Genomic DNA, 26,434 nt, shown 5'->3' on the forward strand with positions numbered 1-26,434 from the left:
ATGTTTTAGATAAAGATGTAGAAAGTGTCATAATCAACCAGATGTGCTAGTGGCCTTTACAGCATTATATCAGTCATTTCTGTTTTAGTGAAACTACCAGTTAGAAATCAGGTAAATAGTGTTAACCACTCTAACTTAAAGGCCCATTCAAAATTAAATTCCTGCTGTTATGCCTGGGCCAACAGCAAGCTGAAGGTCCCCATCAGAACCTGAGTGATGAATGCAAGGTAACCAGCACAAGGGAGGCGCTGCAAAAACCTTGAGTCCGAAAGTGGAGGGCAGCAGAGGCTGGCCTCAATGGCAACACAACGCAGTCTCAACAAGGCACTGGGAAAAAACAGAAATTTTAAGGGTAGCAATCATTTTCAGAATTCATGCATTTCATTCCTGTGGTCTAAAACAGCCCGTCATATGAGTGAAAATGATCAATGCTCTCCCAAATAAAAAACTGGAGTGATAAACTCAAAGTTGTGATGTCATAGGTTATAAAGTCTGGACCTGCTCCACAGACAGTTGATTGGGGAAAAATGTTGTAGATGACACTGAGGGCAGCCTGGGGAATGTTGTGAGTACATTTTCTGTATCAGAACAAAGAACACTACAACACAATAAAGCTTACTTTGGGTATAAAAAAAGAAAAGAAAACATTCTTTTGGTTTACAAAATGCAGCTCCCATTTATTTGCTATGGAGCAGCTCAGACTTTAACGGGTTTGAGACTTACTGCTCTGGTTTCTGGCTTTGAGAGAGAGTAGCTTATGTTCATAAATATGGAATATGGAAATATCATATTGGAATTCTCAGCTTAGGCAGTGTTCCCCTTTAAACCTTTGCTGTATTGTCAAGGGACTTACCCCACTTAAAATTATGTTTGCTTTCATTCAATAATGTAGTAGCATCTTTATATCTTAACTATAAGGAGTGCTGTCCAGCATTCTGACAGCATTCCAGTATTTTTAAAGAAAATGTTAATACTGGCCTGAAGAGTGTCTGCAGGCTCCTCTTTCAGACAACAAACTTGCAAGATAAAGCATCCTGCGAGGCTAAATCCAGGGTAAGAAAATTGCAAAAAATGTTCTGCATCTCTTGACGTTTATTGCTCTGAGCACATGTTGACAATTAAAGTTAACTCAGATGAATGTATCAACATTTTTATTCACTCCTCTCTAATTCTTTATATCTATGGAGGCGAGAAAATGTTTAAACAGATTTTGCCACAACAATCAACATAAACCATTAAAAAAGGAATGGGAATACAGGATGCTGCAAAGACCTGTGAGTGAAATTAAAGTATATACCACCAGACTAAATTTCTATGATCGTGAATATTGTGGAAAAACTTAAAAAAATTTTTTTTTTTACTATTATTGTTTTTGTATATAAGGAGGGAGTAGTATATTAATGGGATACTCCCTCAATGTAGGCTGTCAAAATTGTAAGTCTCCGACAAAGCATAGCTGTTTTCCTATACTTTAAAATGCTTCATCTGATTGACAGGAGACATTTAGCTGTTGTCACTGGTGAACTAGTACTCATAATGAGTAGATTGCTTATTTAGATACTTTGTAAAAGAGGCACTCTGCCAATTTTACACACAAATACAATTTATATTATATTTGTTCAGTAGCACTTGCAGTGTGTGCAGTGTGTGACAAGGGGCATGTTAAATAGGCTGCTGTTTAAATGTCAGTACAACACTTCCAGCACATTATAAAAAGAAGTGATTAAAAACATTTTTTTGAAAGGTTCAGAAACACACTCTTATTTGGATCAGAGATATCTGAATTGGTTCTTGTTTCAATATAAATGGCCAACATTCAGGGTGCTTCCTTCTATGTGATGTATGCATTGTTGTCTTTCACCAGGCTTCATTGGAAAGATTACTCTTCAGATCCCTTTCTACCGGCCTCACAGTGACCCATGGGTCATCTCCATGTCCCAGCTTAACCTAATCATTGGACCTGCCCAGCTGCAGGAATATGATGAAGAGAAGGAGAACGAGGAAGAGAGAGAGCGCAAAACACGCCTCCTTAAAGCTCTGGAAGACAAATTTAAAGTAGGTGGATCAACACCATATATATTTAATGTGCTCTTTGTTTGTCCCACTACTGGTAGGGATACGAAAATAATAAAGTCCTTCCTCATTTTCATCCCTCAGCAATTAAGGTTCCTGATTTCTAATGAGTATTACAGTGTTAGAGTGACACTGAGGTAGCTACACATTTGTGCAGCTTATACTTTTTTTGTGCTTCATGTCAACACAATTGAGGTTATGTTTCCAAATGGTAATTTCTGGTATTCTCACTGTGATTTCAAATCTGATACAGAGAGTACTGGTGTCAGATTGTCTTCGTAGCAGCAGAGAGGCTTTACATGTCAAAACCATCAGATGCAAATAAGAGTCCCTAATTACCACTAAAGAAAATGGCCAGACTTATCGAAATTGAATCATGGAATTAAAATATGTAGCTTGGCCTTCTTGTTCTAATGTTTGCTGCCTCTTGTACCTTGTTCATTGTCTTATATTCTAGTTCTTTGTAGTTGTTGTTGACAGCATGTATGTATGTATTATATTTTGGAATGTGATTGGTTCTTCCAGAGTGAGTGTGAACAGAGAGGAGAGTCTTACTGGTACTCTGTCACAGCCTCAGTGGTCACCAGGATTGTGGAAAACATTGAGGTAAGCCTTCCAACATTAGATACTAGACCTGGGAATGTATCATAAACAACAAGAGTATTCTGCATCAGTTCAAACAATACCCCTTGTTATTTATATACTAAGATGTCCATTCCATTTTTGTAATCACTAGGTAGACTTAATATTAGAGACAGCTATCAGTATAACATAGTACAATTAAACACCAAAGTACATCCTCTAAAGTCATGTCAAGTCAATTTTATTTATAAAGCCCATTATCACAAATCACAGTTTGCCTCAGAGGGCTTTACAGCATACGACATTCCTCTGTCCTTGGCACCTTACATCGACCAAGGAAAAAGTCCCCACAAAAAAACATTATAAGAGAGGGAAAAAAGGTAGAAACCTCAGGAAGAGCCACTGAGGAGGGATCTTTCTTCCAGGACGGACAGATGTGCAATAGAGGCAAGCCTGAACAGTCTCTGTCCTCCCGGAAACAGTTTGAACACAAGCTGAAGATTCTAACCTTCATGAAAGTATGTTTTATTGCAGAGCTGTTGTATTACACTTGTCACAAATTGACTTAAAAGGGCAGACAAAAAGTAAGACTTGTGTTTCAATAAGCAAAGGCATATGATTAGCAAAACTGACAAAACAGCAAATGCATTTTGTGTTTACATCAGTGGTATCTCTAGTGTGAGATGTGCATGGGATTAAGAATGATGGGTGGATATCGTACAGGACATAAAATATAAGAATGTCATGCAAAAATTGAACCAGTAAGGGCATTAATTGCCACAGACAGATGGCAGGACATTGGACTGATTAATATACATACACACATCCACACACACACACACACACACACACACACACACACACACACATATTAATATTAATAGTATTATATAATTAATTAATACTAATAATTAGTCTTTAATTCTGAGATGGTTTGTTGGGGCTCAAGTTTAAATGAGGTTACCTATTACCTATTAATTCTTACCTGTTGGTTTTGGAGTCATTGTGTTGTGAAATGAGTCGGACACTGGAGGGTAGCGCTGTTTAAACTAAAGGAGAGTACCACTGCAGGTATGTCCGGTTGAACCAGCTGTGCTGACACGGCAATTTAATTAGGTGACAGGTAGCAGTTTTTTTTTTTGTTGTGTGTGATCCCTGGAGAGCAGATGAGAATCGACCCCCAGAAAGTAAATTAATTAAACTCTTGAATATATGTTCAAAAGAAGATAAATTAGAATTATAGATGAATGTAGGAAAATCTGGGAAAATTAGATTAATCTAAGTGACTTTCAAACAATTATCAACTATCTATTTTTATTACATATATTTAGCATTTAATAATGCAATCAGACTACATTTATTAATATTGCTTATAATTAATTAAAATGTATCTATACACATATTTAACTATGAATGCAACACATTAGTTTTTTAAATATTCAAATATTAAATTTATCATATATAATGCAACAACACACATAATATACATTTAACAATATTTTTAACATTCAATATATATAATTACTTATTATGATATCAGAAGTTTACTTATTATATTTATAATTGTTTGAATAATTTAATATTTATCAAATCATGCAACCTAGTTTTAATACTAATAATTCAAAACAGAAATTGCATCAGTATTTCTCTCTTTGCATTTAAGTACAAAAGATGCACATAAATTAATTTAATAAATTACTCGTAATTCTTAACATAGCTAGACTGCAAAATAAACTTCCATTAACTGCATCATTATCTATCTTAGCATTAAATAAAATAAAAACCCATAGCAGAATGGAAGTTTATGGTAGCTTTCAACCTGCGCTAAATAAACGATAAAGACGCTAAACAAGCAATAAAGCGTCATGCCACACTTCAATCAAAGCTTTCAAATACTAACCTCTACTGCTTAAGGCACTCAAAAGATGATACTTAGTGTCTCACATAATCAAATATATCACCAAACTTCACAGAAAATGCCACAATTGAACAAAATCAAACAGTCAATCAATTGTAACATACCAGTGGTGTCTCTGGGCTTGTCTTTTAATTGACTTTCTGAAGGTCCATTCTCATCCACACTTCAGCGATCGCACACAACAAAAGAAAAAACTGCTACCTGGTCACATAATTAAATTGCCGTATCAGCACAGCTGGTTCAACTGGACATACCTGCAGCAGCAAACTCCCTTAGATTAAACAGCGCTGCCCTCCGGTGTCCGATCATTTCACAAACACAGCACCTCCAGACCTACCAGGTAAGCGTCAATAGGTAACCTCATTTAAAACTTGAGCCCAACAAACCATCTCAGAATTAATAACTAATTAGTATTATTAGTATATATTTTAACAAAAAACAACACACACACAAACACACACACACATATGTGTGTGTATATATATATTAATCATTCTCTGGATTTAACTTGACACCTTCACTTGACCTCCTGGTTACTGAACCCGAGGAGGTCATAACAATTTCAGGCTTTCAGCTGCTCCTCTATAGGAAGAAGAACAACCAGGGAAACACAACTGTGGAAGAAATTTTCATTGAAGTCTTTTGGTTCCACTTTTGTTGACGTCAGGTTCCTGCTCTTTGATTGCTTTGATGGTTGGTACTGGGTAGCTGTCAAAAGTCATTCAGATGAACATCTCTCACAATTCCTCCTCCATCCTTGTTGACACTTACAACCCGGGCAGCTTGTATTGTCCCCTCAAAGCATTTTGGTCAGCAAGCTAAACATTTCGCTCCTTTGTGTGCCACTTTTTCCTGATGAAGAGGTTTGGACCAGCGAATTGGCACCATTTCTTCCAAAACTTGCTGACCTCTGCCTGAATGATTTTGAGTCTCTAGTAAGGGTAGCCTTCAAAGTGGAAGTCGCCTGGGGAGTGTTGGGACTGATGTTCTCGACACAGTCTTCTTGGCTTTGCATTCTTGCATCTATGGGTCTCTCATTTGCTAGGTTGGCTGCCATAAATAGAAATGTTTGGAACTCCCGCCGAGTCAAGGCTCTATCTCTCCGAGGTTACTTAGGGCCCGTTTTACTATTTTGACAGCAGCCTCCGCTTTCTTTGTGGAGAGTCTGCTGGATGGATTTTCCAAGACCATTTGGTCCCAAGTTTAGTAGCTTCCACTTCAAGGTCAGATTTTTTTGAGTTTGTGCAGAAACTTAAGAAACTCCTCAAGAGCAGGTCTTGCTCCCACAAAATTTGTGCTGGGATCTGACGACAGTTTTTGGGGGTGTCATCTCAGTGATGTGAATCTTTTGTAGGCTAGAAGAAAAGCTTTGGATGACTGGTCACTAAACAACATCAGTTTAAATGGCTCTTGAAGCCATTCAGCAGAATACTACTCCCCAGACTTTGAGTTTGACTCTCTTTTTCACCTCATCCCTCACCTCATAAGGTCCGGACAGATCAACAGATGTGAATTGAAATGGAGCAACAGGGCATGCGCGTTAAGGTGGAAGGTCACTCATGATTTATTGTCATTGCTTAGTTCTTGCTTTCCTGCAGATAACACACTTGTTCACAACTTTTTGGCAAGTCTTCGACCTTTGATTACCCAGTCATTTTTTCCTCATTCTGAGGAGAGTTCCAGAAATGCCTTCATGGTTTGCTTTGTGAGCTTCATGTGCCAGCAGTATCGACAACCATGCTTCACACGGTAAGATTGGCACTCCACTTGGACACTGTCTTGTCCTCACTAAACATTTGGATTCTGCCTCCACACATTAAGAGCCCAGTGTTTCCTTCTTTGTACACTACTAACCTGTTGAGGGTAGTGTTTGGGATAGTTATTCCTTCTTGAGCTGAAAAAAAGAGGTCTCTGAGTGCATCCTGGCATTCTCCAACTGTCAGCACAGTTTCTTTTGGTGACAAAGCCTCCCACTTTGGTTAATCAGGCCTATGCCAACTCTTACTTATATAATTAAGGTTAAAAAAATCTTTTCTTTTTCAGTTTGTATCTTTCAACTACTGCGTTCCATATTCAGATTGTAGTTTTAGTTATTAGATCTAATTGATTACCTAATTTGCCAATAATCTTTTGTGTGTTATTAAATTTCATACTTCTATGTCCTTCGTCCCACATTTCTAAACTTTTCCATCTCGCAATATATCCGTCCTTGCACAATATATCAAAGGTCTGATCTGTGCAACATAAAAATATTCCTTGAGGCTTGGTAAAGCCAGACCTCCTTTATCTTTAGGGAGCTGCAGAGTTTTGTATCTGATCCTGGGTTTCTTTCCTCCCCATAAACCCCGACATCCACTTATCCCATTCTATAAATTGTTTTTGTGGGATCAAGACTGGAAGGGACTGAAACAGGGTATAAAAGCCCTGGTAAAATATTTACCTTAATTATCTCTATCTTTGAGCTGAAATCCAAACTAATAAGTGACAATCTCTCCAAATCTTCTCTTATTTCTTGATTTATTTTCGTGTAATTTGCATCATATAACTTATCTATTTCTTTTTCTGATATTTACATATATATTATATATATATATATTTATATAATTTTCGTTCCACATGAGCTTGTATGTCTCCCTCGTCTCTTGTAATGGAGAGTAATTTCTTGACAAAAACTGTGTTTTTGTGACATTAATTTTGTATCCCGAGTATCTTCCTTAATTCTCTAATAATCTCATTAATTTTGGAAAGCTATCATTAGGTTGTTCCAAAAAGATTAAAATATCATCCGCGAATAACCCTATCTTATGTTCCCCCCCTTCTATCTTCACCCCTCTTACTTCCTCTTCCTGCCTAATCATCTGAGCTAAGGGTTCAATAAACAATGCAAAGAGACTGGGTGAAAGGCAACATCCCAGTCTTGTCCCACTTTACCAATTATTTTTATCCTTGCCATTGGTTCCTGATATATTGATCTAATGCAATTCACAGATTCTTCATTAAATCTAATATTTTAAATACCTTGTACAGAAATATCCAATTTACGCTATCAAAAGCCTTTTTTGCATCTACACTTACAAAAAATTGCACTTTCTCCTGTACTTTGCATATGTTCTATGACATGTAAACACCTTCTTATGTTATCTTGTGTTTGTCTTTCTTTAATAAAACCAGTCTGATCTTCGTCAATCAAATCCTGCATAAATTCCTCTAATCTCTTTGCTATGATGGAGGTATAAAGTTTGTAGTCCACATTTAAGACCGATATTGGTCTATAATTACAACAATCTTTTTGTTTTTCCCTTCCTTTGGAATAACAGAGATGATAGCCTCTTTCCATGAGGAAGGAATCCTGCCTGTAATGAGTCAAATAGTAGTAGAATTAACTCCTTGTTGAAGGTTTTATAGAAGGAGGCCCCCAGTCCATCAGCTCCCGGTGATTTCCCCGATTTAGCCCGACTAATTGCCTTTTCTATCTCTTCTACTGTTATTTCTGAAGTAAACATCATATTTTGTTTTGAAGTCGTCTTCCCCTTCAGTGGTAGATTGTGTGTATAATTTACTGTAATATTCCTCAAATACCTTTTCTGTTAGTTAAAACTTTACCTATTTTTTTGGACATTAATATTCAATGACACCACCATTGTATTGCATTACATTGCATTGTTTTTATTCCTCGAAATGGTTCTAACCTCCTCCACTGTAATATTAAGTGATTTGGAGTAGACCAGAAATGAGCCCCTCCAATCATGCTAGACAGTCCAACAGACAATAGTTCGTTAATGTCCCCTGTCGATTCTTATGTAATCCTTTGATAGAGAAGTCTTGTACTTGAGGAGGAGGGGGGTGGTTTTAAAACTCCCCACAATAAGTCTAACCCAACAAAGCCCTTCCGTTGTAGTAAAAAAAGTCCATAGGTTGGCAGTTGAGATATATGACACCAAAATAAAATAAAATAAAAATTGGGCCTAAGACTATAAATCAAATCATCTCCTTGTAAATAACTTCTTTTTCCAGATGTAATGACTCTGATTACTCATCCAACTTCTGTACAGATTTTAACTTAAAAACAGGAAAGTTAATTCCTCTTGATTTCCTGGGGATCCACCCCCCCTCCCTCCTTGCATCCAGATCTCCATTGACCTTTTCTCCCTTGTTTATTTATCTTTTAAACTCTTGCAGCTTTTCTTTTGCTCGGTTTCCTATGTCTTGGCTGAATTCCTCTGAAGCAGCATCTTCCACGTTTGTCCCCTGCCTCTCTCCGACGTGGTGCCATGGTGATGCGCTCCGGATTCTCTCCTCCAGGGAGGGTCCACTGTCACGCCTCTCCTGTATCTCCAGCCCTCTTCTCCTCATGTCTCGTGCTGCATCTTCAGCATTGTTGTAGATCTTGGGCCCATCTGACCAGTGAATTCTTATTCTGCTCAGTGGCGTCTGGAAGCCAATGTTTTTATCTTTCCGAGTCTTCTTAATCTCATTGTAGGATTTATGTTTCCTTATGGTGATAGGGAAACATAAATCGTTGGGATAGTCATGGTCAAAAAATGTCTGTCTCCCATCAACTTTTATTTTCTTTTTCCATGCTTTAGCCAGAATGTTTTCTTTGGTCTCATATTTCAGAAAATTGACCACTATGGATCTTGGAGTTGCCCCCGGTAGTTGTTTCTTTCCGAGGCTTCTGTGTGCCTGTTGTATGTGTAGTTCAGTTCCCTCCGGTAATGTGAGTTCCCGGCGTAAAAGTCCATCCACCAATTCTGGCACAGATTCATTGTCCTGTTCAGCCACATTATAAATTCGCACATTACAGCGTCTTCTGTGTCCTTCCACTTCCATCAGCTTTTCTTGTAGATTCATTTGATGTTTTAAGAGAGTTAGGACAGCTTCTTTCGCTTCCATGTTCCACTCAAATTCTAGAGCATCTATATGTGTTAACCCTGTGATGGTCTGACCTGTCGAGGGTGTACCCTGTCTCTTGCCCAATGACAGATGAGGACAGGCTCCAGCCTCCTGTGATCCTTAAGAGGACAAGTGGTTACAATGGAGGAATGAATGTTGTGGTCTTGCGCTGTCTGCTTGTGATTGAATTTTAGTGCGTTTCCTCCATTTTTCCATGTGCTGCCACGACCTCTGGATACCTGGACTTGGGGAGATTCTGATTCTCTCAATCACAGGCACACATATTCTTTTTGCTTCCCATGTTTGCAGTGACAAATGCCCTTCCATGATACTGGGCTCCTCTCCCACATCCAGCAGTTTGAAAGCCATTTTTCACCTCCACTGTGTATCTGTCTTGAAGGTCAGGACTTGAGAACACCTCTCAGTCGTATTGTGTCCTCAGGCTGGGCTTGGGGACTCCCAGGCTCAGTCGGACCCTGGTCGATACAACTAGATTGTTGAGGTTGGTGCTACATGGCCAGAGAAAACAGAAAGAAAGGGCTGTGGCATTTGCTTTTGCTCAAGGGGTAGAAAACCTACAACTACCAGAGTGCATTGCATTGGACAAAAAAAAAAAAAATCACTCCCACTGTTGGATGTAATGCAAGTTGCTTATCCGAAAAACAATCTCATAGTACACTTCGTCTTACAAAATTCACATTAAAAAGTTTGTAACTTAGAAAGACATCCACTTGATTTCATTCATTTAGACTGCTGCTCTTGTGATACATTTTTTGAGGGATCAAGGACTGTAGAATTTGTCTCCCATGGGATGTGTACTATGAAGGGATCTTTTACTGGTTATTAAAAACACAAGGAATAATTCTAATTACAGCAGGTTAACTGTAGCTGGTTTCTTAAGGTTCCGCAAAATTGTTTGTATTCTTTTTCCCTTTGTTAGAGTTAAGATGTTAGAGTAAGTTCTATGTGTCGCTATATAATCATGCTGATGTTTTATTTGTCTTGCTAGATATTTTTTTGTTGTATTTTTATGTTGATGAGTATTTATTTTTGTGTATTTATTATTATTTATTTTATTGTTTTGTCTCTTTCAAGCACACACCAAGTCACATTCCAATTAGAGTTTTATCCAAATGGTAATAATATATTAAATCCTGTGTGTTCAAATAGATCTGACTATTGTTGTAAGACAGACTTGAAAAATTATGAACAAAACTTTAGATCAAGGTGTACCCAATAACAGGGCAACTGAGTGTTTATGATACTGTACAACAGCATAGGCATGATTTGAACCCATACGAACACTTTGAAAAATAATACTTGAAGAGGTAAATGCCTTCAAATAACAGCACAGTAATTCTTTCCAACACTGCAGCCAGCCTGACCCAAGGCCAGGCACTTGTTATTGTTGAGCTACAGACTTAACTTTGGTTGGTAACTTTTCTGGCTTATTTGTAGTTGAAGATCCAAGATGTGCATCTTAGATTTGAGGATGACTTCTCCAGCCCGGAAAAACCCTTTTCCTTTGGGGTTTGCATCAACAACGTTGCAGCTCAGAACCCATCCAGAGAGGCGGTAAGTGTTCACTCAAAAGTAATAATGTGAAATCACACTTAATTTCTTTTTCATGTAGGCTTTTAGCGGATAAAGAAAATTTTATTTATTTTTTTGATAACTTTGTCACTTATGTTTATAAGATCTGGAAGTCAATGTGATCTTTATATTGTAGTTAATACAGGTTTACCACAGGTTTTAACAATTGAAGATCATAGGATTTCCTTTGTTGTTGCAGGTTCAGAAGCTTCTCCGACAAAAGCAACTGGAGATTCAAGACTTCAGTGTCTACTGGGATACAGAGTGTGAAATGCTGGGAAAGCTGCCTGCCAATCAGATCCAGGTCAGACACTTAGTGACCCTTAGCTGTTACGAGTCAGCTTACTGGAGACAGTGTGTGAGCTTAGTTTTAGTTTGGTACTGGGTCGCTGCTACTAGCTATTCAGTCCTTGTAAAACCAGAAACCCCATTTCCACCAAAAACTTTAGTTATAGTACCTTTAGAACCAAAAGTCCCCCCTACAGACACGCACCTGGACCACAGATCTGTTTAGTGTTTCTACCGTAGACAGTACTCTTAAATGTAGGAGGGGCTGGTTTTCACTCGCAGATCTGTCCAGCTCTCTCTGTATTTCTTCTTCACTGGTGATACAGAGGTGAAGTCTGCACCTTGTTTATCATCCGTGTAACAGGTTGCACCCTGACATATTTAGAATAAAAAAGAACAGGCTGGAGTGAGAGTCTCTCTCAATGGGTTATTACCGAGTCCCTGTCAGGCAGTTTTGTGCCGTCAGAGCGCATTGAAATGACACTCCACAATTTTTTTTCTCTGAGTGAGGATTAGAGTGTATGACGATTGAAATTCATGTACACTTTTTAAACGCTTAAGATCCAGTCCCTACTAAAGTGCTTGTCATTGAAGAGAAACAATAAAACTAATGGACAGGATTGTAATAGTCACATTTAAGGTGTGTTGATTGATTCACATTGTCAACTCAAGCGTTGAGTAGCACTATGAGGAAATGTTCCACCTTCTGCTGGCCGCCAGCACAAAGATAGAAATTATTTTTTCCTCAGTCTATAGAGGTAGAAGACATCCTTTCATTTTGTAGTTATAGTTTACAAATTTTTGAAAATCTTGCCACAGTTACAACACTTAACATAAGCTTCAAAACCAGCTACAACTCAGACCTGTGCAAGAGAGACGGTTCTCTTTTGACCAGTCAACAAACTGCTGTGTTTCTTGCTCCACCTCTTAGTATCTGAGCAGTGTACTAGGTACCCTAACAGACAGGTGATGAAAAATGGGGACGGTGTTTATTGGTACTATCCACAGCTTTTCAAAATGGAAATGTGGAAATAACCAACTCCATTTTGTACCAAACGGGAAACAAGGTTAGTGGGAGCTGAGTATGTATACTAGGCTCAAAGTCATGTGTCTAGTAGGAGACCTCAAAAGTGCACCTCTGCTTTTTGCAGATGGTGTGCTTCTTTAACACACAATGACCTCGAGAATGCACTGGCTGTTTATAGTCGAACACGAAGCAATCGGGGTGAGAGTCAGATCCTTCAAGTCTGAGGCCATGGTTCTCTACTGGAAAACAGTGGATTGCATTGCCTGGGTTGGGAGAGACTTACTGCCCCAAGCAAAGGAGTTAAAGTATCTCAGGGTCTTGTTCACGAGTCAGTGTAAAATGGAGCATGCGATGAATAGGTAGTTTGGTGCGGCGTCTGTCGTGTTAAACAGGGACCTGAGTCAGGAACCAAAACTTTTGATTTACCGGTTCATCGTCCCAGCTCTGACCTATGGTCATAAGCTTTGGGTAGTGAACGAAAGAATGTGATTGTGAATACAACCAACTGAAATAAATGTACCCATATGACATAAATTCAAACATTACGGAAGAGTCAGTTTAGTCATATTTAATTATGTTATGCCTAACCATGCCTGGTGATTTTCAGTAATCAATGATATCATAAATGACAAAAGAGAGGCTGCTTCGTGGACCACTTGTACTTTAAGAGCTGTGGATCCATGCTCTAGAATGATCTGCACTGCAAGAGATAAAGTTGCCCAGGAGTATTCTGTATTGCAATTGTACAGGATGCGATGACGCAGTGTATGCAGAGCCGTGAGCATCAGTACATCTTTGAACCAGTGTGTGCCTCCGTGCTGCTCAGAAGGAACACAACCAAGGAGGCTCTGAGATCTCGACACAGCCCACGGATTGAAGGCCAAGTTCAGCTGGAGCCCATGTCTTTACGCTTGTCACAGGTCTGTATTAACACCTTTTGCCTTCGCTAGCAGCAATGGAAGATGACGCTAAAATCTCTGAGTGTTTCAAGTCACCACGCTGAAATTTCTAAAGGTCAAAAGATTTTGTGGATTTTATATCTCCAAACATATTGCTGTGTAAAACTAATCTGTAAAAGAATCTGTTTCAAAATGGTAAACAATCTATACTTTAATACTTTTAACCAGTTGAACTGTAGGCTATCTGTGTATTTCTTTTGTGTGTTCCAGCCTGGCAGCTCTGGCCATTGCTGGCCGTTTTACAGAGTCAGCTAATCACCTTATATATAGGTTTCTCATCATTATTTAGCCAAATTGTAATTATTCCCAGACACTTGGCTTTGGAATCTGTGCTCATATTCAACCATGTTGAAAACAAAACAGAAACTTTACAAGTATTATGAAGTACAAAGTTTTAATTATTTATAGACATTATTGTATAATCAAATAACCAGTAGACAAACATCTCAGTCAATCCAGTTGTTTGAAGGTTCAGTGTCAGATTTCAATTTTTCGGGCAGAGCCCATGTTTGGTAAAAGGTAAATGGACAAGCACTTTTCTAATGTTCCAAGTCATTCGACCACTTTTGAAACAGGTTCACATTGCAATTTTTGATCATATGTGAATTTTCTCATCTGCTCCTGTTTTTAATTTGTTGCTGACCCAAGCACTTTCCTCTTTGTTGAGCTGTTTTGATACAGTTGTTTTTTCCGTTTAGCCTTTTTAAAATGCTGTCAGTTGCATGCTAATACTTACACTTAAATTCCTCCAGCAGCTGAGAAGGTATAACCCTATTGTTTCCTGGTAGGCTTTTTTTTTAAAGATAAGTTCACATTTTAAAGTCTAACCTAAAACAATACCAGCATGCCTATATGTACAGTGACAATGTCATTGGTCACTGTATTTGTTCTACTGTCCATACCTGCCCTAAAGGAATCCTTTTAATGTAATTTCAGTATAAGTATAGTGAGGGAACACACTCATTATTTAGTACAAAAACACACCAGCAGAGTAGAATAGAAATTAATCAGTGAGAAACAGTGATTGAAAGCAGTATCAGTGTCAAAATGATTTCACCCCTCCACTTTGTCTTTTACTGGCCTTTATTGGTGAGTGTTGAACATGAGCAGATGGATAACTAGGATAGGAAAAATAGGGAGGAATAAAACGGAAATGGAGACCACCTTCCAATAGGATCACACTAGGTGGGATATCGTGATCCATGACTTATGGTAAATGTGGAACAGGGGTGTAGGACCAGTGACCCCTTCCCTACTTCCTACCCCTATACTTCCACGACTGTTGCTCATCCATCTTCAAAATCGGCCTTCATTTCGATCTCAACTACACATCTGTGCACTACCAACACACACTACCAACAACCTACATACCTACGAACCTAACCACCTACCGATGCAATGATGACACACACACACACACACACATCCACACCCACACGCACACACACATGGTAAAAATAATGCCACACATAAGGACTGGTAAATCCTGATATAACAATATATGTATGAGTTTGAGTGTGTGGTTGTATTGGTCATAGATCATATCTACAGTGTCTGGTTTTTACAGGGCAGTTTAATTTCACATTCTTCTAAACCATCTGTGTTTTGTTTGCCAATTATACAACAAGTAGATTCAACCAGACAATGTGACTGATGAACAAGACACTTAGAGTATGATCAGATGAGGCGCCTCACCTGGTAAAGCAGGTGCCCATGTACAAAGGCTACATGCCTGCTGCAGCATCCACAGGTTTGAGTCTGACCCTTTGCTGCTTGTCATCTCCTCTCTCTCTTCCCCCTTTCACTCTAAAAAAAATAATCTTCAAAAAAGGAATGATCAAATCAGCATGGCAGCACACCTAGCTCATCACTAAAATTATTATTGCGCCACTTCCACTGCAATGTTGTAACTCCCAGAGCTGAATCAAAAACCAGGAGGCTACAGTAATGATACAAGATGGATCAGGTAGTTTTATTTTTGTTCAAAATATATCAATAAAAGTGCTTTTAGACTGGTGCTAGACAGCCCCATTAATGATGTGGGCGCTTCCCAAGTGTGGGGTAAGCCTGAGAGGAAACAGTTGTGTGTTGTTTTTGAAAGACTAAATGACAAATATGAAATTGGGCAAAATATTTCATTAAATAAAATATATTGTTTAGTTTGGCACAGATGCATACATCTTTTTTTCAATAAATGTTGACTTTTGGATTTAACAACACTCTGGAGTCAAGTGTTGTTGGAAATATTTGGATCACAACAGCTGTGCTGTGATGAGTTGTTGACACAGTGATAATCTATAAAAATAGCCTACATGAGACGTTAGCCAACATAGTAGCTAAATCTGTCCGTGGAAAAATGATTTGCTTACAGCAGATATCTTAGCTAAAACAAGACTGAGCTACCAAAGCAGTTATGTGTTAATGTGTGTGCTTTTCATTCAGTTTGGGAAAACCCGCTGACTCAACAGGGACTAGAAATCTTCTGTGTGGCTTGCTTGTTACAAAGGGTCGGTCTGCTTGCTGGACTAGTATTACATATGAGTCCCCTGACGTGTTTGATGGTTTTCAGTTATTAGTCACCATGGACATTAGACACCATGCTTTATAAAGGAAACAGACATAAGATTAGCAAAACGTGTTGTATTTTGTGAGTGAATTATTCCACAAGTCAAGTCGATTTGATTTATAAAGCCCATTTTCACAAAATACGGTTTTCCTCAGAGGGCTTTACAGTATATGACATCCCTCTGACTTTAGAACCTCACATTGACTAAGATTTTTGGCATTGTTAAGTCGGATCATTTTATGAGTTCTGTCAGTAAAATAAAGGGAACATGAGGGATAATATAAGATATTTTTTATATTACTTAAATGTTTGTTGACAAATCATATATGTGTTTTGTAGTACCCCTTCCTGAGGACTCAGTGGGACTCCTTTGAGCCTACTGAAGTAACCAAAACCACGATCAGGGCGAGCCGGGGGTACAGTATCAGTGCAGCCACAGCACGAGCACAACCAAAGGCAGGGTCACAGCACCAGCACAGCTATCACCATGATCAGGCGCAGCCAAGATTGCAGCCAGGATCCGGGAAAACTAGGGAACAAGGAAGCAGGAATGCTCCAGAGAGGCAATGGAGTTAGTGTAATTCAGTAGACAGACATGAGCCTTTTCAGATGGAGGGAGCAAGAGAAGGATAAAGGAGCTCAGTGTATCATAGAAAGTCTCTTGGCAGATTAAATCTATGTCAGCCTAACTAGGGGCTAGCCCTAATTATAGCCCTGACCAAAACTGGATGATGGTTCCATAAAAGAGGAGCATGGTAGCTAAAGGCTCTGGTTTCCATCCTACTTTTGGAGACTTTGGGAACCACACGTAACCCAGCGTTTTCAGAGCGCAGTGATCTTGAGGGTTGGTAAGAAGCTATGAGCTGCGACAGATAGGATGGAGCCTGACCTCCTCCTATGAAATCATTTTGAGTGTCTTTTATTTTGTTGTAGTCTGTTTTATAATCACAATATTACACTTGAGGTTGAGCTTTGCTATCATTATTGGCACTATATTTAGGGTAAATATTGCTCAAGTGTCACTAATTAGTTTATGTAACAGGAGCAGGCACATAGAGCAGTGAATGAATGTGTTTTTGCTCTCTCGTAGGTTCAATACCAGCAGATCATGGCATTCCTTAAAGAGCTGGACCGTCGGGAGAGAGAGATGCTTTACCGAAAGTGGAGACCAAAAGAGCCAATTTCTGGGAAGTAAGTTCACACTTAAGTTTTTTTTTTTTCTTTTTTTTTTTAATAGTGGGAGCAAACAGTCAGTGATTTTCTTACATTAACATACTTCTGTGGACACAAAAAACGGATTCAGACTCTATCTCCTAAGCAGAGTGAAACAGAATTATCCAGCAGTCTGTTTTTTTACACTAGCCACTCACTACACTTTGTTTCATTGTGTCATAATGCCTTGAATCCTGGGATATGAGCCTCTAACATTGTTTGCCACTGCAGCTGCCGACAGTGGTGGATGTTTGCAATCCAGGCCAACCTAAGTGAAATCAGGGAGCAGAGGCGCCGAGGCAGCTGGGACTTTGCCCTGCAACGAGCACGAGATGCCCAGACCTACACCAGCCTCTACTTCAGGAGGCTCAAAGGAGTCCCACTGAGTCCTCAGGAAGAGGTACTTCAAAACAGATATATGATTTGTCAACAAACATTTAAGTAATATAACAGATATGTTATATTTCCCCTCATGTTCCCTTTATTTCACTGATAGAACTCATAAAATGATCCAACTTAACAATGCCACAAATCTTAGTCAATGTGAGGTTCTAAGGTCAGAGAGATGTCATATGCTGTAAAGCCCTCTGAGGCATTTTATGATTTGTCATAATAGGCTTTATAAATAAAATTGACTTGACTTGACCTGACTTAAACAGGTCATTTTCTCCATTGTATAAATGCCTCTTTAAAATTCCTTTAATTGTAACATTCATATCTTGACAGACGTGGTGTAACCTATGTTATTCCCAGAAAATGCACGTGTGGTTTGCCTCTCTATACCCACGTATCCGCCAACATGATTGTTGTGAACCAGTTTGTTTACACTTTATTTGAGGTCTAATGAGGTGGTGGATTTAATTTTTCCACCTAAACTTCCCCCATGTCTTTGACTTTGTGGTTGGGTGTTGTGTTTTGCACATAATAAGCCATTTTCCATTGTAATTTTAATGTTCAGTTCCCTGTTCCATTTGCATTTCATGTACATAGTAGAGGAGGAGGTGTTACAGTCTCTTTGAATTTTTGGTAAAGCACCGAAATCACTTTGAATTTTGTCCCACTGTGTGTCCGAATCATTACCCCCAGCAGGCCATTTAAGGGTTTGGGGTTTTGTATCTCCTTCACAAAATAATCCCTCATCTGCAAAATAAAAAAAAAATCCTCTCCCTATCTTTCCACTGTGCACAATACTCTTTTTCATACCACTTAATTTTGATCACTGTAATTCTTGATCTTAACTCTAAAGACAGGGCTGACCATCTCTTAATGCCCCTTCTAATCTGGGGATGAATCTGAATATATTTGTTTTATAAAGATGAGTTGGTGGTATTTCTAAAGTCACACATAGATATTTTGTAGTTTTTGAATCCCATGTCCCATTTCATTTTGGATTTGTCTTACTCACTCAGAGTGAGCTGGAGCGAGTGGAAGAGGAGCAGACATTAGAGGAGCTTCAGAGTCTCAGAGAAATTGTCCACGACTGGTTTCGAAAGCAGGAAGAGATTGCAGAGGTGAGCTTCAGTGATTCAGAAATGTGTTCAGTGGTGTATAAAATTAAAGATAAAATGCACAAATGATCTTTGTGGCCCTTCTGCCCTTAGGTTATACCCCTGCTAACTACACTTAGCCACTTAGCTTTCAATTGTTTTTCTGCTTGTGAATTCCCACAAAAATGACTGCTCAGTCAGCAAACTTTCACAGAACCACCAGATGTGTCTATGTGATAGTTTGAAGGTGTGTTTCTCCTCTGTCTGTTCTTGCAGAATGTGCGAGAGCCCAGCAGTGACCCCCAACCCTGTTTACCCACCACATCCATCCCCAAGAGTGGGAGCTCAGGAATGATCCAGTACCTGCAGTCTTGGTTTCCAGGCTGGGGAGGCTGGTATGGAGATTCCCAGGACCCTGACAGGCCTACAGACCTCCTGCCGAGTCCATCCTCCTGGGACATTCTAGGTGAGACACCCACTTATGTCTGTTCCAGAGAATGGCTGACAACATGTAGTTTCTGTCTTTAGCCTGTTTACAAGCTCCAGCAGTTAGAGTTAGAGTTAAGTTAGAGTTAGAGTCAAACGATTGGTTTGATAAGCATTACATATTCTATTACAGTAGATAATTGGTGGGATAAGTGCAGACTCCTGCATGATAAACTAGATTTTTGCGTTTTAAGATTTCCACCAACATTAGCGGATTATAATCTGGTAGTTAGCTGAAATCTTATTTCTGTAGTGCCAGACAAAGAAACCTTATGATATTGAGGCATTCTGGTCGCTGACCTTAATGATATAATGCTTCTCCAGCAGAGACAGAGGACTTGTTTGACCCGTTGGAGGATTCTCACACCCTGAATACATTCACCAGGCGAGATTACCTGTTTGCCCGACTGGAGTTCTTACTGGAGAAGGGAGGAGTCACACTCTTCCACCAGGACAGGAGGGGGGACACGCTGCATGAGAGTGGGGTCATTCAGTTGGAATTCTCAGGTACACAGGAGCAGTGTTTGGACAGATAGAGACAAAATGTAATGACTATAACTGACATTCCCTGAAGGAGAGGGACAAGGTACAACACAGATACTGTGTGATATCACACCCCTCATGATCCATCTGAAGATGCCTCTATTCACACCTTTTTTAGGCAGGTGACATGTGGTGATATATTTACGGCCCTACCTGCACATCTGTTTATATTTATATTTGTCATTACAATCATCTCTCAGTTTGAAAGCCACTCTTCATCTAGGCCAGCTGCATCGTGGGGCAACAAAGTGTTGTACCTCGTTCCTCTCCGTCATGTTATAATCATAACATTTTGGTTCACTGTGTACAACACATATACTATGGGACATACATACATGTCCTGCAGAATAGCCTCTGGGTCAAACCTCCAGCACTCTGAACACCAAAGGCGCAGCAGAGAGGACAGAATTATACTCATAGGTCACATCCAAACTATTGCACTGAATAAAAGTGTGAATTGATGATCAAGTGGCTACAGCACAGATATTGCTCACAGAAACCCTTTATTCAAAACCCACAATGTTGCCCTGCCCCTGCTCAAATATGCTGTCACACTGTGAGGCAGAAGGAGACCTTTGCTGTCATAAGCCAGGGAGATAGCTTTCACAATCCAGTGAGAATGCCACTGTTTAGACAGAGCTTTAAATGATTAGAAAAGTAATATTCAAGAGCATGTCCACTGACCATCAGAGCATGCTGGCATTCAGTTCAGTTCAGTTCAGTTCAGTTCAGTTCAGTTCACTTCAGTTCAATTCAGATCAATTCAGTTCAATTTAATTCAATTCAATTCAATTCAATTCAATTCAATTCAATTCAATTCAATTCAATTCAATCCAATTCAATCCAATTCAATCCTATCCAATTCAATCTAATCCAATCAAATCCAATTCAGGATCCGGGAAAACTACAAAACAAGGGAGCACAAATGCTCCAGAGAACAAGCCAAGTTAGTGTAATGCAGGAAAGAGACATGAGCTTTTGCAGATAGAGGGAGCAAGATAAGGAGAAAGGAGCTCAGTGGTATTCAGAAGCATGATTTTTGCTCCTCTTTCAGGCAAAGATGTGCTGGAGACCATTGGTTCCCAACTGGTAGATTGCAGGTCTATTCTGAATGGACCGCCAGTGACTCATGAACTTGTCAAGATCGTAAAATACTTTATTAAGAAGTTAAATTAATTTCTGGCCTTTATTTCAAAGTGCTATTTTTGTTTATTGTTGCATTATGTTTGATTTGTTTGTGCTCTAAGCTAACATGCTATTTAAATATAAATGAAATCTAATGTGTAGAAAGAGATCTCATCCTTTGGCTGCTTTGACCTCTTAAAAATGTCTGAGAGCCACTGCTCTGCCATCAGCTGAGAGGCAGTGGGAAAATACAGCATGTCGCATTTCACATCTTACTGAATTCAGGGTATATTCTCTGAATACTTTTGGGTTTTTTCCTGTTTGTGGTTGTCTGTAGCTAAGTCAGCAGCAGCTGCAGCATGGCTAGGTATGTTTGCCCCTCCCTCTGCCTTTTCGACTGGTTTCTGAGGTGGACGCTGTATCAGGTCTCTTGCTTGAACAGTTACGAATCAATCCATTGTGGCTCACAAGAATGTCTGTACACTAGGAATACTAATACAATTAATAGCAGGTGTCAGCCTGGGAGGAGCAATGGCTCTTTTATTTTATATTATTTTTTTAGATACTGTTAATTGTTTTAAAGATAATGTTGAAAAGTTCTCTTTAGCAGCATTTAATTAAACATATCCTTAAAGGCATCTAAACCAGGTTTTGTGTAACAGTTTGCATTATTTCAAATTTTGACACTAAGCATTTCATTTTTACTGCAAATGTAAACAGGTTCCAAACATTAGTTTGGTTACTAATAATCTGTAGTCATATTCCCTGAAATAACCGTATTGGCGGACCCTGAGTTTCAGGGTTAAGAGCAAATTGAGAGACTCTTTATGTAGTGTATTAATGCAAAAATCCTGTGAATTATTTATTCTCTTTATTTATTGAATACTGCCATGTAACCTCCTGCTGTAATGGTGTAATGTAATACACTGACTATACATGAGTATCTCATACAGCCCCACTTCAGAAATTCCTGTGTAACGGTTTTATTGTTCTAAAAGACTCAGAGCATGTGTTCTGCTGCCTGGATTTTTGAATTTGCTGTGACCATGTTTCCACAGGGGTGAAGGTGATTGTGGAGTCTCTCCCTCGCTCTGAGTCCTCTCTGCTGTCTGTGAAGCTGGGTGGTTTATTCCTGAGAGACTTGACTACTCAGGGCACCATCTTTCCTGTCCTGGTGTCTCCCAAAACGGTAAGCAGTGATGGACAGCGGTGAGCAAAGAGCTCATAAATTAAGAAAAGTTTGGAAAAAGTGAATGGCAGCAACTTAACTACATACATACATTACATAATTCTTCTCCTGTTTTCAACATCTGACACTTGTTGTAGGACAAACTTGTTGTTGCCGTCAACCAGCCATCTTTCCAGTCCTCCAATATCTTGGGTAAGATTTTGGTTTTCCTTTTTGAAAATTGATCTATTATTCTTTTTTCAATTCAAACAATATTAGATAATACTTTTACTGAGTTGACATTGTAATGATCTCAGATACTACCCTGAATTGTGTTGTTTCTAGCCTAGTAAAACCATCCTGATGACTTGAAGATTCTGTTTTTCTCTCTGTATCAGTCTGGACTCTTCCAGCCCAAATACTTTCGGCGTGCAGGAGTACTCGCCTTGACAAGCAAACTCCTTCAGCCAATCCTGATTTTGGCACTAGTCTCTGCTACACAAATACATTGTTAGTTAGACTGTAACAGTCAGAAAAATGTAATTAACTCATAATTACCATTTTTATGTAATGTGTACTTTGTGGATATCAATCCCCATGAGATTTTTATGATAAATTGGCATTGGCAGCATATTTTGGTATTTTTCCTTAAGCAGCTGCCTCTGGACTGCTGAATATCAGCTATCAGCATCCCTGTTGTCTGCCTGAAGCTTTGTGAACACTGATCTGCAGGGCCTTGATCTCCAGCTTTGCAGCCTCTCGTATCTGCTCCTCCATCAGCCAATCAGTGGCCAAACAACAATATACATGGTATTTGTACTTGGAAACATCTTCATCAACAACAGAGCCAGGTAGTTAATCAAGATTTTGCCAAATCCAGTCAGAAAAACCCAAACTGGCTTTTCCTCAGAAACTCTGCAGGTGCATCCTCTTGTTCCTGATTAATTGTTGTTATTGACTCTATTACTAAATTAACTTTATTTACTTTGCTGGGTTAACTATTGAGAATATTTTGGTCATAATTTAAATTAAAAGAGAAATATATTTTAAAGAAATCATAAATTTACTACATTACTAGGAATAATCAGGCCACAATTAAACTAAAAGCAAATTTAAATATTAATTTGAAAATTTAAAGTGACAATAAAAAAGTGAAATTTAAGATGCAAAAGCTGAAGTGGAAATCCTCAAACAGAAATCTTACATTGTAACTTCAAAATTGAAAATCGTAAAGGAAATAAAAAATAGAGAAACACCAAATGTTGTCACTTTACTTTTTTAAATTATCATTTGACATTTCTTTTAATGTTAAATGATGGCCCGAATATTCCTATAAATGTAGTAAATGAATATTTTTAAAATATATTATCTCTTTTGTATTTGGATGTTCAATTTTAATCATTACCAAAATATCCCCCTTATTTTACTCTGCTAGTGTTAGTGTCAGCACTTGTTTCTTGGGGAGCCATCGTTACTGTGCTGCAAGCAGTAGCCTGCATGCTATGTCAACAACGATAGCACACTTCTCAGTTGTCAGCTTAAGTTTTCAACAACGGTGCAGATCCCTAATTGGCCTGAGTGGATTATAATTTCTGGAAAGTGTTCAGGGGGCAGAGAGTCCAGACTCATACAGAGAGAGAAATAGAATGTTGAACTCAAGTCATCAGGATGGTCTCACCTAGCTAGAATATTTCTGCCTTGCTAGTGTTTGTTACAATATTGCCAGGTTGCTCAACATAGAACTGCTTCTTTATTTAGGTGCCCTTTGTTCCTGATTTTTCTGATCTATGGATATTAAAATATTATAATGTTTTTAAAATACATATATACATATGTTATTTCATCACTACACCTTAGCCTACACCCTGCTGTAGTGTACCTTTGCCTAAGGAGAGCTACATTACACTGGAAAAAAGTCACCAAATTCCCCTGATTTCAAAATGTGCATATGGATGGGTTAAAGTTTCTTAAATTGACCTACATTTCCTTGTCACTTTTTTATATTTGAAATAAATCCAAATTTATGCTTGGAAAGTTGTGTGTGTACATTTCAAGCTCCAGAGCTGAGAAATACGGTTATGTGGGACAAGCAGTGATCAGGGTGAAGAAGTTTGTGTATTGAGCTGCTTTTTTTCCCTCCTCATGCATCAGCCATATCTGTGTCTGTTACAGTCAGGTGTGCTATAATTTTGAGACATGAATTTGTTATTAAGGTTTAGAGCTTTATTCTGTGTTGCTCTGTGTACAACTGAATAGTAAAGAATAGTGATGAATTAACTGACATTTGGTTTAAATTAAGGACTATTGATTCGAATTATTGACATGTAGAGGTCAGTCCTTAACATCAGTATGTTCAGCCCTAAGTGCTATTAGTGTAGGGTGTAACGATAATGCCAGCCTCGAGGGGGTGCTTACAGGGCTGTTTACTCATACCGTTGATTGGAAAACACAATATTTGTGTACAGTAAGAATGTGGAAGTAATCAGGTTTTAGTGGCCGTATGAGTAGCACCACACCAGACTTCCAGCAGTTTCATCAAGGACTGTCTTTTAATAGAAACCATGTTTGTTTTTGTTTTTTGTGTTGTCAGGATGCAGTGCAGAGTGCTCACCATCCCCAGTGTTTGAGATGATTTATGAGTGTAACCCTGTGAGGTGTAAATTTGAGAGGAGACTAGAAGTGCACACCAGTCCGTTAAACATCATCTACAACCCACAAGCAATCAAAAAAGTGACTGAGTTCTTCTATAAAGGAAGAGTTCATACCTCAGGTTAGTACTGAAACTTTCTGTCCATTTTTTTGGAATGCATGTATTTAATGCTAAAAATGTTCACTGAGACTGATGAAATTTCACTTCCTAGGCAGACAGTTTTAGAGAAATAACAGTAACTGATAGAATGTTTACAGTTTGTTGTAATCATGTACTTAGGGATTTTTTTTTTAGCATTTTTAAGATGTAAAGTTGTTTTTATCTTTAATGCGTGTCACTAAGCTGTCAAAACTGTTCTTGAAAGTCAAGTCAACTTTATTTCTAAAGCCCATTATGGCAAATCACAATTTGCCTCAGAGGACAGAAGGTCAAAATGCACAGCAAATCTCAAGAAATACAATATATAATAACAATAAAGAGAAGTAAAGAAACAAAGAGTGAAAGTGCAGATAAAGCGAACTCATTGGAACACTGACATACTCTAGGTCATGTAATTAAAGACACATTACACACAAGGGCAGTTATATCATTGTCTTCAACGACAGGTTGAAATGCCCACGCGCAAGCATGAGCAGACTGCGCAGATTTTAGCAAACATGATGGACCAGGGTTCATTAGCACAAGCCATTAGCCAAATGTTAGAATATGCAAGTGGCTGCTAGACTTACTTCCCTCACCAGTATGGTGGTGAAGATTCTCAGACAACCAGATCATGGTAATCGTAAGTGCTATATCATAGGCAACTGTCATTTGAAAACATAGGATGAGATGGTAATAATCCCTTATACATTTAAAGGCCTTTCGCACAAGACTGATGTTTGCCAGCCACCAGCAGATGTTAGGGACACACCATCAATAGTGTACCTTAGCATCATTGCTAAGGTGTTTTGGCCTTGTAATCAGGCCAAAACACCCAATGTAATGAGGCAGGCCCACCACAGGCTGATCAGACCTGAGTTTGTGTCCCTATCTTCTTGCGGCCCAGCTGGGGTCTTTCCTCCTCATCCATAGCCACAGGCTGCAGCGTTCTGCAGTCCCTGGTGTTTCTATGACTGTTTGTCGTAGGGCTTGGCCATGGAATCCCAGCTCTTTAAGCAGCCTGACAGTAGATGTTGCAATAAAGCCCCAGAAGCCCACTTCTACCATGCGCACTATTGCTTTCCAACCTTGTTGCTCTGCCTCAGCTTCCATCTTAGCATAATGCAGACTCCTCCTTTCATTTTCCTCATCAACAGCATCCTCCCATGGTACAGTCAGCTTTTCAAAGTAGACAGTTTGTAGAGAGTTGGACCATAGTACCAGGCTTGGTCTTAGTGTGGTGGTGACTGTTGCTGCTGGAATTGAAAGCTGCTGGCCTACATCCACCAGCATTTCCCAATCCCAGGCTCCTTCCAGGTGTCCAATCCTGGTGTTTGGATAAAGCTTTTTTTGTGGATGCTCCCCTTCTTGGACAGATTGTATTTTGGAACTGTGCTTGATGTTCTGTGGGGAAGGGCATTGATTGCTGTTCTCTTGGTGTGCTGCTGTCAGGCATTTCAGCACTTGGTTTTGCCTCCACAAATATCTGCCTTGTGAGAGGCTTACTTTAAATCCATTGACGATGTGTCTGAGGGTGGCTGGAGTTGAACACAGGGGGCGAAAAGGATCCTCACCCAAACACTGGTTGAGATTTTTTTTTTGGGTGAGGAAGGGATGTCATAAGTTGTCCTAAGTAGGAAGCTGATTCTGCCTGACTCCATTGTCCACAAGTCCTCCCTGCTGATCCTCTTTTTTTCGATGCTCTCCCATTTCATCCACTGTCCCT

The 26,434-nt window shown here is 39.1% G+C and overlaps 1 protein-coding gene across 1 annotated transcript in view; it reads left to right on the top strand.

Annotated features, from left to right (window-relative positions):
- The window catches only part of LOC121946594 (vacuolar protein sorting-associated protein 13D-like), a 129,699-nt gene that overhangs the window by 17,987 nt on the left and 85,278 nt on the right, over positions 1–26,434 (top strand). Inside the window, 13 exon segments of the mRNA XM_042491235.1 lie at positions 1,865–2,055; positions 2,599–2,679; positions 10,925–11,041; positions 11,259–11,363; positions 13,124–13,294; positions 16,990–17,090; positions 17,343–17,511; positions 18,521–18,622; positions 18,875–19,064; positions 19,409–19,591; positions 21,811–21,941; positions 22,079–22,133; positions 24,511–24,690. Of these exon segments, the coding sequence (XP_042347169.1) occupies positions 1,865–2,055; positions 2,599–2,679; positions 10,925–11,041; positions 11,259–11,363; positions 13,124–13,294; positions 16,990–17,090; positions 17,343–17,511; positions 18,521–18,622; positions 18,875–19,064; positions 19,409–19,591; positions 21,811–21,941; positions 22,079–22,133; positions 24,511–24,690 (1,776 nt within the window).

The sequence above is a fragment of the Plectropomus leopardus genome, chromosome 8, assembly GCF_008729295.1.
Source record: "Plectropomus leopardus isolate mb chromosome 8, YSFRI_Pleo_2.0, whole genome shotgun sequence".
NCBI lineage: Eukaryota > Metazoa > Chordata > Actinopteri > Perciformes > Serranidae > Plectropomus > Plectropomus leopardus.